The 15748-nt window shown below is 33.6% G+C and overlaps 1 protein-coding gene across 3 annotated transcripts in view; it reads right to left on the bottom strand.

Moving 5' to 3' along the window:
• The window catches only part of LOC111502320 (scavenger receptor class B member 1), a 277624-nt gene that overhangs the window by 56458 nt on the left and 205418 nt on the right, over nucleotides 1–15748 (bottom strand). For all 3 annotated transcript variants that reach the window (XM_074183718.1, XM_023156386.2, XM_023156385.2), the window contains one exon: nucleotides 8804–8967. In XM_074183718.1, the coding sequence (XP_074039819.1) occupies nucleotides 8804–8967 (164 nt within the window). The remainder of the gene's footprint in view (nucleotides 1–8803; nucleotides 8968–15748) is intronic.

The raw sequence follows: 15748 nt of genomic DNA, 5'->3' as shown, positions 1-15748 counted from the left end.
TGGGTATGATGATTTCATAATTTTTGACTCTAAAGAAAGAGTTATTGATTGATACAATTTTCATTATTATTATGTTCTTGATGTAGTTCCAGTAAGTTACTGTATATACTGCTGAGATTATCAATGTCAGTTTTCTTATTCTTACAATCAGCAGACTTATTAATTTCAACCATTTCAAGAAAAAGGCGTTTGGCAATATTTTTTTCTGTATGTAAAACTTTGATATTGGAGTAATTTGGTGTATGTCCTGTTTCTATAGAGTGTTGTGCTAATGCACATGATTTCTTATTAAGCTTTATATAACTTTTATATATATATATATATATATATATATATATATATATATATATATATATATATATATATATATCCACCTCAATGGTGGAGTCATTCCATTTGGAACGAAGGTGAAAAATCTTGGCATTGTCCTTGATAAAAGACTCACCTGGAACACTGACTTGGAAAAAGTTTTACACAAAGCACAGACTGTCTCTATGGAGAGGTCTCACTTTAGACCTAACCTAACCTAATGTCGTGAACGTTGTGTTTCGTTAAATATTGACAAAGTTATCTTTCTACAATTATTCATGAAACACAGTTCTCTAAATGGAACGGTTCCAGGCATATCTGCAAAATGAATGACAAAACATAGGTACGCCAATTCCCCATTTCCTCGCCAAAAAACCGACTGAGATATGTGACATTCACTGTAGGAGCTTATGAAAAACTCGTGGGATATTCAAACCTTCCTTTATGGATTAGTGATATCATAGCAAATTATACCACAATAATTATCACTCGACCTGCCGTAATACTGAATGAAATTTAAATTAATTCAAACATAATATTTAATGTACTATATGTGTGATTGTTTGAAACTTCATATTTTCAAGTATTTATCACTAAATTTTATGTGGATTTTGTTCCGAATTTGTTAAATAGGAATCTGTCAAACTTGATTTGGAAATTTGACAGTTCTCTTAGCAGGGGAGTACACGATGCAAAATGGGGATTTACTCGAGCGTCATTGAGACATATTAGCTTGCAAAGCTTAGATGATAAGAAAAAAAATTATATAATATATACCTTTTCATCGGTGGGGGAAGCGGCTATAGATTTTTAAATATGTAAAAAATACTGTTGCATGGACATACTCGAGCGGGTCAGATATTGATAGCATCAATGTCCTATGTATTTTCAATAATGTTGGTATGTTAATCTGATCGTTTGCAGGATGTGGGTGGTTGTACGTAAGGGTTAAAAGTGAAAAGAAGAAAAATGTAATCGAGCGCGTCAGATTTTCTAAGGGGGTGTTGAGTGCAACAAAAAAAGCTCTCATTCAATAATCTGACGATTTAGATCTGACGCAAACTCGTGGCCATTATTATAATGTGCAAAAAAAATTCACCATTTTGAAATACTCAAGCGCTTCAGATTGAGATATATATGGTTCATCCTTATGTTTTAGACGTGCTGTCTCATAATCTGACGATTATCTAGAGGGATTTGCTTAATCTGACAAAAACAATATTAAAAAAAATCAATTCATTGAACTTAATCAATTGAAAAGCTCAGGAAATAGCATGCAAATAAATGAGTGTATGTTTTATAAGTAGAATACTTGTATTTATAAGAAAATAATTTAAAAAAACATGCTCAAAAAATTTTAATTTTTTATAATCAATTGATTGATTGATGAAGAAAAGAGAAATGGAACTTTCTATGTTTTTTACCACTTTTATTTGTAACTAATATATAAGGACATATAAGGACATTTTCAAACTTATATATTGTTTAAGTTTGAAAATGTCCTTATATATTGTATAAGTTTGGTAAAAAAAAGAGAAAGTTTCATTTCTCTTTTCTTCATTATAATTTCCTACCACGTAGGTAATTATTCAATTGATTAATGGATGCTAGGCATCCATCAATTAATTGAATAATCAATCATCATCTTCATCACGAACGAGTCTCTGTGATCAGTTGTGATGGCGTCATGGCAACAGAATTCAGAGTGGGGACGGAGTGAGAGAGTAATAGAGAAAAAGTGAATAGAGAATAGAGGAGTCGAAACTCGGAAAGGGAAATATAGGTATCAGACAGCACGCATCAAACTTTATCGACGAATTTTTGTTATTTCGTCTTGCGGGAATCGTCAGATTATATATTTTTCGTTATCCTTGAATTATTTCCTTCAAAATAAAGACGAGAATGTAGAAATCACGTTATTTTTTTCCAACTTTGCTGCCCTCCCCTTTCACTCTCAAATTGTCAGATTACTGGAATATACACTTTTTAGCAGGTAATTAACTCACCCTACCTTAATCTGACGCGCTCGAGAATTTCTGATGATCAATTTTTTTTACTAATCTGATCCTTTATCCCTCACAGGTGGCCTTATATATGGGGCTCATATTTGGTGGAGGTACTTAACCGGGTACAAGGTATCCCCCTGTATATTAATCTGCCGCGCTTTAGTAAATCCCGAAATCCCCGCTTGGGCTCCCCTATTATTATTTGGAACCTCCGGCGTAAAATGAATCTATCGAAAACACTTTCCCAACACCAGAACAAAATAATGGTCTCTCGAAACGTCATCAGCAGATCATTATGACTAAATTTTACTACTATGTTAGTGTTTTTATATACTAGTGGCGTAACTACCACCTGTTAATAGTACCTAACTACTTTTTAGTCAGTGGGCTATACTTGAAGACTGGCAGTGAACAAATCTAAAGAGATGAACTTCAAACGTTCAAGCCAGTCTCGGATATATCTACACAGTAAGTTGAATGGACTGACGCCTATCAGAAAACAATTTCCTGCATATGCAATTGGCAATACAACTGAAAGAGTCGACTCAAAATTTTGGAATGGATACACTTGCAGACCGGTTTTGGGCTCATTAGCCACTCATCAGTGCAAGATAGTGGCCATCATCGACCTAAAGTCAATGATATTCCATAATTGAAAATCGGAATTCTTTCAGAATATTTCATTCCTCTTCCTAAGTTGGAGCGAACAATAAACTGTCACTCCATCTAGTGGACGAGGTACTAACCAAATGCATATCCGAAATTAGCCCGATTCCTCTGAATAAGGAAGAAAAACTTTCTTATTAGTATGCAGGAAATTTTCTGTGAAGATTCCTGCACTGACTCCTGTCGGATTTAATCCAACGCCTTGTGGTATTAGCCAGGGGAGTAGTTGTTTTCTGATAGGCGTCAGTCCATTCAACTTGCTGTGCAGGTATATCCGAGACTGGCTTGAACGTTTACAGTTCATTTCTTCAGATTAGACTACCGGTTAGTATTACCTAACTGCTACCTGTTACTGTTCCTATGATAAACTACATATTTTTTAACACCTCTAATTTGTTATGTATTTCCTCTACAATTTTTTTCTAATATTTAGCTGTTTTTTATTTAGAATTATTGCTTATAAGACCAAACAAAGAGCTATTCGAAATAGGACCTTTGTCGCTATTCATGGAACTCATTCCACACTTTTCGATTTCGATTTCGATAATATAATAATATGTTTATTGTTGACAGGTTTACACCCACAAATAGAGAAAATACAAATAATTAGAGAGTATATATGAATAAAAAAGATTCAGATTACAAAAAGAAAATGGAAAACAATCGTCACATTGAATTTTTAATAGTTCTCAAAATAAACTATTGTATTGTTGAAAGTCCCTAATCATATGCCTGGATTGTGATCTAGGTACAAGAAACTGAATTTGTCTTAACAAGTCACTACAATCAATATCGTTATTCAAAAGTTTAACTATAAACGTAATTGCGGTGCATTTTCTTCTATCTGCTAGGGCTTATGAGTTGTCATGTATCAATCTCAAGAATTTTAAACATTTCTCACTTATTCTGTGGTAGTTCTCTTTGTCATGTTGAGCGACACTATATTTCTCCGGTCTATGAAACCGAACATGCGCTTCATAGACCGCATCTTTTTATTAACAATCTGAATATGAAAAAATGGAAAACTCATATTAGCCTATCAAAAATTCTCCTCAAATATTCCGATTATTCCAATTTTCAATCAAGGAAAATTTTTTTTGAAATTTTTTCAATCTCTGAGAAAAAAATTGTTCAGTGTTACTATCTTCATTCGGGATTGAAGGCCGTCGTAGTTTGGAACTGCATCTTAACGTTTCGCCAACACGAGTGGCTGGCTTCTTCAGAGGTTTATTCATTTTGATGATTCACCGATGATTGTCATCGGTGAAACTTCCATATTAACATTCAATTATACGAAAGAAATATACTTTCGAAGCAACTACTTGTATATGAAAACTGAATTATACAATAAACACTTTTCTCTTTTGATTGAATCCCAGCCATAGGATTTTTTTTTAATTGTAAGGGGTATATTTTTAAAAAAGATAATTTTTGGGAAAGAAAGGTTTTGGCTTAATTCTCCATCTTCATACAAAAAAATGTGGGAATCTTCCAAAGAAAGGAAGGAAGCAATCAATTTCAAAAAATCGACTTCATATAAAGACGTGTAGATCATGCAAAGAAGTAACTTTCAGACACAAACTCGATGAAAAACCCCTCTCAAAACAGCAAATTTCATATAAACATTGGATTACACGAAAGAAAGATACTTTCGAAACAACTACTTTTATATTAACACTGAATTATACAAAAAACACTTTTCTCTATTCAGTTTGTATTCCAAATATTCGTTTTGAAATCGAATCAGATATCATTCACAGGATTGCTACACAATATAGTAAATTAAAGAGGTAAAATCTCACTTACATGGAACACTGTCATCCTCACTGGCGGACACCCGATGTTTCGGCATAAGACACTTGCCTTATAGCTCCTTCAGCACCAATCTGGATAATGAAGATGAAGATGAAGCACTCAATTCATTACAGACTTTGTCACGAACGAGTTTGATCTACTCATGTCATCGATGACACTACGTAAATAACATTCATTCGCTTATTTGATTAAATCCCAGCCATGGAAATCTTGTATAAATTGAAAGGGGTTTATTTTTAGGGGAGAATAATTTTTGGGAAAGGAAGGTTTTGGATTTTTACTTCGCCACCTTTATACAAAAAAAAATGTCAAAATCTTCCGAAGAAAAGAAGGAAGCAATCAACTTCAAAAAATCAATTCTATACAAAGATGTGGAGATCATGCAAAGAAGTTACACAAACTGAAAAGAAAAGTCTTCTCAAAACAACTACTTTCATGTAAACACTGAATTACATGAAAGAAAATACTTTCGAAGCAGCTATTAGTATATGAATACTAAATTATACAAAAACATTTTTCTCTATACAGTATTGAATAAATATTTTTTAAATTGATTGCTTCTTTCTTTCCCACATTTTTTCGTATTAAAATGGAGAAACAATGCGATTGGTTGAAACAATTTTTCCAACAATAGGAGTGGATGAATCAGATAAAACTATATGTATGTAGTGTTTCGTGTTTGGGAAAATCAGAATATTTGAAAAAACATTTTTGTTATCCTAATTTATATTTTTATAAAAACGTAAGATACAAATATTTTGATCTTTTTCTACGGGAATCAGTTTTGAAGTCCTCCAAAATAAACTTAAAAAGGGAAAAAATTGTAGGACTATAAAAATCTCCAAAGTTTTCACGGAAAGTTTCAAATTGTGAAAACCCTTTATTCAACAAAATCATGACTTACACACAAATTGCGGGATTTTTTGGCAACGTATCAGTATTTTTTAGCTCTATTTTCAATTATAAATTGAACTAGTTGAAATGTTTTTGATGACAGTCATCTTCTGATTATGTTAACTTGGGTTAGGGAAGTGCGCATCGAGTATTTTTGTTCAGGTGTGAAAAAAGTATTTTCAATAGATCAGTTTCAGGCCAGGGAGAGGTAACTGTTTGGAATTATATTTAGATATAATTAATTTCTCAATAGATATATACAATGGGCGGATTGAATATCGAAACATCTTTCATTTGCTTCACAAATAACTTTTTCTGGTTCTGTTCGACTTTTCAGGGTTGCCGTTTAAAAAAGAACGACAACTGCATGACGGACAACCTGTTGAAAGTTTCCCATAATATGAAGTTGTTCTTAAAAAATTATAAGTTAGTGTATAGAAATCTTGTATCCATAAGGTGTAGACAAATTGAAAGACAGTTTCAATTTGTTTCACTTTGATGACTGTATCGAGGAGAAATACATCTGTGTTGAGAAAATTAATAAAGCGAATTAGAATACGAAACATTCACTTCTCTCAATGTTCCTTCCTACAAGTAAGATATGACGAATGCCTAACGGATAACAACTTTCCCCGCTATTACCATGATGAGAATGGGGAATGTTCCTCCTGACGAAAATCAAGTAGTTTTCATAAAAGATCTCTAGAACAACGTATTTTAAACTTATCATTTCAACCTTTTTCTTTAAAAAATTATTTAATAACTTAAAAAAGAGGAATGAAATTATGCATTCAACATTTAAAGGGATTCGTTTCTATTTCACCATTTGGCAACATCGGTTATAGCTGATAAAGGACAATTAAACTGTTACCTGTATGAGACAAACAAAGATGACATATTTCAGAGGTGTGCTGTTCTGTTTACTTATGTTCTGAGTTCCGTAACATATGACATTTTGTGCACCTAACCTATATTCCTCTATATAAATAAATAACAAAACAACTGTTGTTTATGTGGCTTGTGGAGGTGGTATTGAACTATAATTTATATTTTGCCTTAATTGTTGATTTATAAAGATAATTTTTCTTTTTTTAAGTAGAATAGGTACGTATAACTTGATATAGGCGCTGTTGCCAATATGTGAATTAGAAACAAATCCCTTTTAAAATTAAAACCCAACATTTGAAACATCAATTTCAATACTTTTCGAAGTGAATTTGAAAACCTCATGAATTAAACTCAACTTTATTTTGTTCAAACTTGCATTTGCTGTAATAACCCAAATTGAGGAACATTCCCCATTGCATTCTCTTCGACAGAAATTTGTTGAATTTTCCATACAGAGGAATTTGTTGTGGATAGTTTCGGCCAGGCCAAACCAGAGCAGTTTCGAGGCATTACCCCTCGTCCATGTAGAAAAGATCAGATCAAAACAGCAGTATTCCTCAAACTAGACTGATTCCAAACGTGCCCCGACAGAATGTACAGAATATTCATCTGCAAGAAATACTTGTTAACTAGCAACAGCTTCATCACTGGACCGTGCTGAAATCAATCTAGTGATCGGAATATAACTTCTGATCAGTTCAGGACAGATTCAATCGAAACAGTACTTCGTGGAATCGGGTGATTTCATCGTAGCTCCTGTTTCAAACGAAGATCTGAGGCAGGATTTGTTTCAGCAAAGACTACAAAGCCCATAGAAGCTCAGAAGTGGCATTTTCATGTCACCTAAAATGTTTAATACTCACTCTGACCACCAAAGGGCAATGGCATTACGATGTCAGTATTAAATGTAAGTATCAACAGAATTGAGTAGCTAGCAGTCGCTGATAACCAGTCGGCCGATAATGTGTAGGTTTGTTCTGGTTCTAACACCAGAAACTGTTTGGAAACTGCGCAAGACATGATGCGTACGAACAAAAAATCTCAAACAGTCCGAAATAGTCTCGGAAACTTGGTTGAACTAGAACGCATTTTGAGGAAACCACTGAGCCACCTATCATATATATGAAGAGATAAAGACGAGAAAATACTGTTGATCATGTCCATTTTGTTAGGTAGTTTATCCTTGTAGTCAGTTCAAATGTTATCTAACCTCAATTATCAATTATTCAAATCAAGTAAATGAAAAAACATCCTAGAAAATAGCCCAAACATATATCCACATGAATGCGCATGAGCAACGGGAACAGTCCTCAACAGTTCAGCTTCGAGAGCAATAACGATTCGAGACGGTTCAAGACAGTTTAGGATCATTTCGCAGTCGAAACCAGAACAGAGGATTCATCAATCTGAACCAGAACGCTCTATATCAACTACGCATGATCCTGTGCAGTTGATATAGTATTAAATATAATATAATATAAAAAACATTGAGATTAACATTTCAGTCTCATGTACGGTAGAGAATCGGAATGGCCAGATACGCCAGGCAACGGCACCAATCATAGAACGCAGAAGCAACATGGGGTTGAAAGTGAAGTTGCTGATGATCAAAACCGTTCTCATGCCCATAATACTTTAAGCATGCACTGCCTGAGGCCACAACTTCACCGCAGAACAACTCGACCGCGATTCAATTATCCTTAGATTCACTGAGGAACGCTCCACGCTTATAACAATAGCAGCCGGTTAGTTTTTGTTTAGGAATAGTTAGGAATAGTCATGACAAAACATTTTTATCGATCGCGAAAGAATAGCACCTGAAGGCTGACTTTCGATCAAAAGAGGTCCGATGTCAATCTTGCTGAAGTGCCCTCTGTAAATTGAGGACCGCTCGGAGAGCGGGGTTGGATGGAGTGGGGTAATAGGTTCTCCTCGCTAACTAGCTGGGGGGGAGCTTCTACTTCAGGGCACTCAACCCGGAAGGGGGCATGGGCGGGTAATCACATTAAATACTGACATCGTACTGCCATCGCCCTCTGGTGGTCAGGGAAAGTACAAAAAAATTTAGGTGACGCGAAAATGCCACTTCTGAGCTTCTATGGGCTTTGTATTCTTTGGTTTCATCCTGACTTATTCTACTGTGTAGAATCTTAATAGAAGACAAATTGTGAAAAAGTACATGTTCACAAATTGAACAATTGAGTGCAAAAATATATTGAACGTACCTGTACACGTATGGTCCCACTTCCTGAACTCTCAACTTATCATGTTCCCCACTCATATATTCTTCTTTATTTGTGACGTTCCATAAGTAAACTTTCAGATACAGTTCGACAGGTGGCTTCCTCCATAATTCAAAAATTTCTCCTCCTTCCTCAAATATCAGTTTCTGAAAAAATGTCATTTACATTTGCCGGATATTCGAAGTGCTAAAAACTTGAAGTAAACTCTTTTCGAAGAATTTTATATTGAATAAAATGTTCGTGATATCTAGTTTAATAGGTACTTTTTCATCAGATTTGTTTGAAGGTGGTTGACAAAGTTTCATGTTGAATTTCATTAAATCGGACTTCCATTGTCTAATATGATACAAAATCATTTGAAATCCCTGAAAGAACCAATAAAATTGAAAATGGAAATGAATAGTTGAAAATAATAATTATATTAAGCGAAAAAATCCTGAAATGAAATAACAATAAAATAAAATACAAGCAGAAGATTGAAAATTGCTTATTGGAAAATAAATATCAAAATATTCCACATTCGTCTTCACTTGAAGCTTTTTGTTTGTATACAGTTCCTGTTAACTCAACGACGTTGATCGACAATAAAAAATTGAAGGAAATCAGGAAATCGCACCTCAATTAATTTGTTCAACACTCCATAAATTTGTTAATTGTCAAAAAAAATCAAATTATGACAACTTGACAACTACCAAAGGACATCATTTAAACACAGGTGTTTTCGATAACAATAAATTTGACATTTTTAATCTATGGGTGCATTCCCATATTCCCAATCTCACCAAAATAATTTTTTTTCCAAATTTAAAAAATCGAATTAGTTTTAATAATGGGGGCTAGAGGGCTGGATCAACTAGAAAAGGACGAAATCTAGCCCAAATGAGCTAGAAGTGGTAACACTGAATCGAAACGTCGTGAAGTAACTTGGCTTGAAATCTTTCAATTTTTATTTTTTTAATTGTTCAATTTTCAGTTATTTGCTTTTATTTGATTTCATTTTATTTTCATTTAAGAGTTTTTTGCTCAATATAATTGTTATTTCCAGCTATTCAATTTTATTGGTTCTTTCAGCGATTTCAAATCATTATATATCATAGCAGACAATGGAAGTCCGAACTAATGAAACTTTTTTGTCAGGTTTTATTGGCAACGGCTTCATCTTCAAAGATAATTGAGTCGAATGAAAATATTGGCTAATATGCATTTGATGTTCGCAATTTCTGTTTTTTAAATAATTATAAAACAATAAATATTTAGATTAAATGAAAAAACACAAAAATTATATTTGATAATATGCCATGTGAAGTTGTTTATTATTCAAATTAGGTCGTTGAGATATAATCAAAGTATTTTGAATATATGTATAATACATGTTTAGGGATTTTACATATTTTTTTTGTCATTTAACAGGTTTGCAGTTTCAAAACATTATAACTTACCAATCAAATGTTTCTCTAATACATAAAATTAAATTTTTTGGATATCAGATGTGAGATTGATCGATTATTTGTTAAAGAACCTTCATTTGATGAAAAAATAGTTGAGAAAGTGAAATGTTTTGAAGAATAGCACGTCATAAACTTGACATTTACGGATCTTCTAGCTAGAGTCTATGTATTATGTGTCCTGTTCAGATAAAATTTCAGTTTGATAGGTAGAAATAGAATCTCTGATGTAATTTGAATCTGAAGAAAACACTGTTCCCACACGAGAACAAAAACAGTGTCACTCGATGCGCGTTTCGTTAACCAAGCTAACATCATAGGCGATGATTTTTTTAAGGACAAAACACAAGCACTACAGAAACATCCTTAAGTCGTTCTAAGAGCGGTGCCTATGCGAAAGTCACGATTCACATTGGATTTGAATCGCTGGAGATTGAATCAATTTGGAAAAACGTTCCACATAAACGCAATTCTCCAAATGAGAGAGTTCTTAAACAGTGAAGTTCGAGGTATACTGAACTGAACCTCAAAATGATGAGCTGCCACTGTTCGACGCGTATTTTTTATATTGTAACAAATTAAAGAATTAACTGTCTTAAACAGATTTATTTCCGACACTATTTCACTAATCACAAACTAATTCATTTACAACTCTTAGCAACTAACTCTTAATTCATCTCTACTATTTGAATTCCTTGTTTAACCGCTCGATTCACTTTCTCAACTGAACTGCCCTCTTGGGTCGAGAAGCCGGGCTTAAATAGTGTAACGGTTCTTTCTCGAAATCTGTAGTCGGTTCGATACTCGACTAGAGTTTTACCAGCGGTTGCCGACTGCATTCATTTTGCGGTGATGTCATGTGTTTGTCCGCTGGCTGGCATATTGGTCAGGGACGACTTCAGATTCGTTACATTATCTACCGCTCTTGGTGGAATCAAGAGTGCCAAGTCACTTGAAAACTTTCCGTGAAAGTATATATAGAAGGGAGACGAAATCTCCAATCTTCCTTCAATGTTCCAGACTATCAAGGTTGCGAGCGATGTTCGCGTCTCCAATCAGGCGAATAGCTCTTTTCTAGATGGAATCCAGCAGCTTCAATGTATGCTTAAAGGTGAAACTCCATACATGAGAACATCACTTCAAAGAATATCTGATCTGAGCTTTATAAAGCATCGAAAGTTGCTGTGGTGTGATCAGTTTTCTGGTTTGGAACAGTGTTTCAAACCTTTGAGAAGCAGCCTTTGCAATTTCAGCGACATGATTGTGCCAAGACATATTGGTGTCCATTTTCACCCCCAACAAAATTATCGAAGCAGAAAGAGGAGTTGTCTGTCCTGACATTATTATATCCGGTTCGGAGATATTTATCTTTCCGAAGAAAACCGATGTCTGGGTTTTTGTGGATTTGAACTGAACCTGGTTACTTCCACCCCAACTCGAAATCACTTCATTCATTAAGATATGTAACCTCCTGCTGCCGATGGAGAAGTGTATCTGCAACCGATGACCTGGAATCCGAACGGAATGACGAGTTTGAGACTGTCTGATGGATAAATACTCAGTTTCTACATCTATACATAAGTCTATCTATAAAAACTTGATCATCTCGACAGAAAAACATTAAAAAAAATCACTAGCCAGGCAAGCCGGAATGAACAATTGTCACAGTCAATTTCCTATACCAGGTGTCCCACATTTTATGTGACAGGCAATATCTGGTTTGTTGAAGGAGATACACAAAAATGTTTCATACAAAAGTTTTAGGAGTTCATAAGAGCTATATTTTGATATAATTTTTAAATATACAGGGTGTTTGGTGTAGGTGCTACAGACCAAAATTCCATTTTTTAAAATAGAACGCCCTGTATATCATTACATATTCAGATGCTACGTTAAATTCTGATATCATTTCATATTTGGTTTTTGAAATTCGGTTACGGTGTTGTTGAATTATTGCACTTTTCCTTAAATATAAAGTTTCAAAAAAACTTATTTACTCGTACACGAATCCAGTCTATATTTTTTATTAAATTGAACTAGACTACTACTGAATACAAACCATTATTCTCACCTCTACGATACGATATCGATATCAGTTGAATATAATATTGAAATTCTTGAGAATGTGACTAACTTGAGGGTGAATTGCTTTATATTGCACAATTTCATCAAGTAGCTTATGCTTGTTGATGCCATAGTAACAAATGTTGTTGAATTGTATCTACTTGTCAGTTCGATTCAGTGATTCTTTGCAAAACAGTAACTGTGTTCTTTGTGCGAAAACTCCAGTATGCCTTTCGCGTTTATTCCAAGTGATTGCATTGATATGTTATTAATTTTTGGGGAATGTCAGAAAAACTGCCGTCAAGCACAACGTCTATACCAAGAACGTTTTCCAGACAGACCCATTCCGTCACGAATGACTTTTTCGAGAGTTGTAGAAAAATTGCGAACTGGGTCATTTCCTTCTACTATAAAGCATCGTCATGATACGGCTTATATTATTATTCATCCACATGAGTGTGAGTAAATCTAATGTACAGAGAATTCTGAAAGAAAATAAATACCACCCATTCAAAATTCAGTTGGTACAAGGTTTGAAACCCACGGACTTTGAACGACGACTTGAATTCATTGCTTGTATTCAGGTAATATTACATGAAAGTCCTAACATATTCAGTCAAATTTTGTGGAGCGATGAATCGCGATTCCAAAATAATGGAGTTGTGAATCGATATAACAGTCACTATTGGTCTCAAGAAAATTCCCACTGGGTCCGCGAAAGTAATTTTCAAACTACTTGGGGTATTAATGTATGGTGTGGATTGTTCAATGGCCGCATCATAGGACCTTACTTTTTCAATAAAAATCTCAATGGATTGCGATATTTACATTTTCTAGAAAATGATTTGATCCAGTTGATGGAAGATATTCCCATAGCAGAACGACAAGGAATTTGGTGGCAACAAGATGGTGCTCCTCCTCACAATTCACAGGTTGTTACTGAATATCTGGATAGAACGTACCCAAATAGATGGATTGGTAATAAGGGTCCAATTCGGTGGCCGGCTCGTTCCCCAGATTTATCACCGCTTGATTTTTTCCTATGGGGTTATTTAAAAGATATTGTTTTCACTACTCCCCCTTTGAATGTGGATGATCTGAAAATGAAAATTCGACTAGCGTGCAGTGATATTACGCCTGATATTATAAGAGCGACTTGTACGAGAGAAATGATTCGACGTTTCGAAGCCTGTATAATATCTAATGGGCATCACTTTGAACAATTTTTGTGACTTATTTCTAGGTACCTACCATTCTTATGAAATGATTTATCAAGTTATATTATTTACATTGTTATTAATTAAAGATTTGTTTTCGAATACACCTCTTTCAATTTCGCAATTGTTTCATATTCAAAATGATTCCTGACTGAATTCCACAACTCAAAATTGAAACCATTACTTCGAACACCCAAAATTTTGACTAATTTTCATGTGATCTGATGCAGAGAGAATAATTGTATGAGATATTTAAAAAAATAATAGTCGTTCTCAAGACTTTACATTTTAAGCAATAACTCAACAACGCCGTAACCGAATTTCAAAAACCAAACATGAAGTGATATCAAAATTCAACGTAGCATCTGAATATGTAATGATATACAGGGCGTTCTATTTAAAAAAATGGAATTTTGGTCTGTAGCACCTACACCAAACACCCTGAATATTTAAAAATTATATCAAAATATAGCTCTCATGAACTCCTAAAACTTTTGTATGAAACATTTTTGTGTATCTCCTTCAACAAACCAGATATTGCCTGTCACATAAAATGTGGGACACCTGGTGTACAAGGTTGTCAAGTTCCTAACACAAGTAACACTTTAATATGATTGTTTGAAGGTGGTTGACAATGTTTCGTGGTGTATTTCATCAGTTCGGACTTCCATTGTGTAATATAATATAAATTGATTTGATAATCCTAAAAAAAAAATCAAAAAGATTATCCGAAAATAACAATTTTATTAAACAAAAAATTTAAATTTTTATTTTTTTGGTTGTTGTTGTATGTTATTTCTTTGTAATTTTAGTTTTTTTTTTGTTTAATAAAATTGTTATTTTCCGTTAATCTTTTTGATTTTTTTCAGGGTTATCAAATTAATTTATATTATATTAGACAATGGAAGTCCGAACTGATGAAATACTTTATTATGATATTGTGACACCAAGCAGTTTATAACGTATTCAAGTTACACTTGCAGTGAAAATCTCACGTAACGGATTTTCATCAAAAGAACAATAAACTGCTCAGTGTTACAATGTCATTATGAAGTGTAATTTGTGTTAGGCATTTGATAACCAAGCATATAGGCAACTGGTTGTTTTTCATAAACAGACTTACGTATAGATGTAGACACTCAATCTTTATGAATCAGACAGTCCTAATCATCGCCTAATTATGCTAACTTGGTTAACGACACGCCCGTCGAGTGACAGTGTTTTTGTTCTCGTGTGGGGACAGTGTTTTCTTTAGATTAAATTCAGTTTAGAGAGTCTAATTTTCTGCTAATCAAACTAAAATTTTATTTGAACAGGCCACATAACTCATAGACCATAGCTAGCAGATCCGGAAATGTCAATTTCATGACGTGCTACTCTTCTAACCATTTTACTTTTTCAACTATTTTTTCATCAAATGGAGTTTTTTTCAACATATAATTGATCTATCTTATATCTGATATTCCAACAGAAAATTTAATTGCATGTATTAGAGAAACATTCGAGTTGAAAGTTATAGTGTTGCAAACCTGTTGAATCACGAAAAAAAAATGTAAAATTCCTGAACAAGTATTATACATAGATTCAAAATACTTTGATTGATTGATTGAGAAAAATCAAAGTTGTGAGGCTGCGAAATGGAGGAATTCTAGTATATTCTGATGTATCTTAGTTATCTTCAAGTGTCTACATAACGAAAACGTCCAAATATTTGAGGGTCCATGTGGGAATTGTCGGAAAATTAAATTTAAAGTCGGCTCTCAAAAGACAAGGTGATCAAAAATAATCTCTGATTCACAAAATGAGCTGTGAAGATTTTTTGGCAGTTCATTTCCGATTTATTACTTTATTTATTAGTTTGTCTGAATGCAAGACGATTTAAATTGGAAAGGTTTAACTTATAATATAATAACGTTTATGATTTCCATAAATCAGAAAGTAATTTAATCAGAGTTTTAAATAAATTCATGGAATTGATTTGATTTTTATGTGTGGGTTGTCAAAAATGGGTACAAAACCTCATCTGGTCAAAAAATTGAATGATGTTTGAATAAAATTATAGACTTCATTCAATTATTGAATAAATTTTTTGGTCACGATCAACTCGTAATAGTACCGCTTCGTACTTTTTAAGTGGTCATAAACTATATATATAAATTATTGTTTGATTTGAATTCTAACGGTAACAGTAATATCCGGTC

The sequence above is a fragment of the Leptinotarsa decemlineata genome, unplaced genomic scaffold (genome assembly GCF_025532065.1).
Source record: "Leptinotarsa decemlineata unplaced genomic scaffold, Ldec_3_MD MMD2_tig00026340_RagTag_RagTag, whole genome shotgun sequence".
Classification (NCBI taxonomy): domain Eukaryota; kingdom Metazoa; phylum Arthropoda; class Insecta; order Coleoptera; family Chrysomelidae; genus Leptinotarsa; species Leptinotarsa decemlineata.
This window is presented reverse-complemented; position numbering and strand designations above follow the sequence as displayed.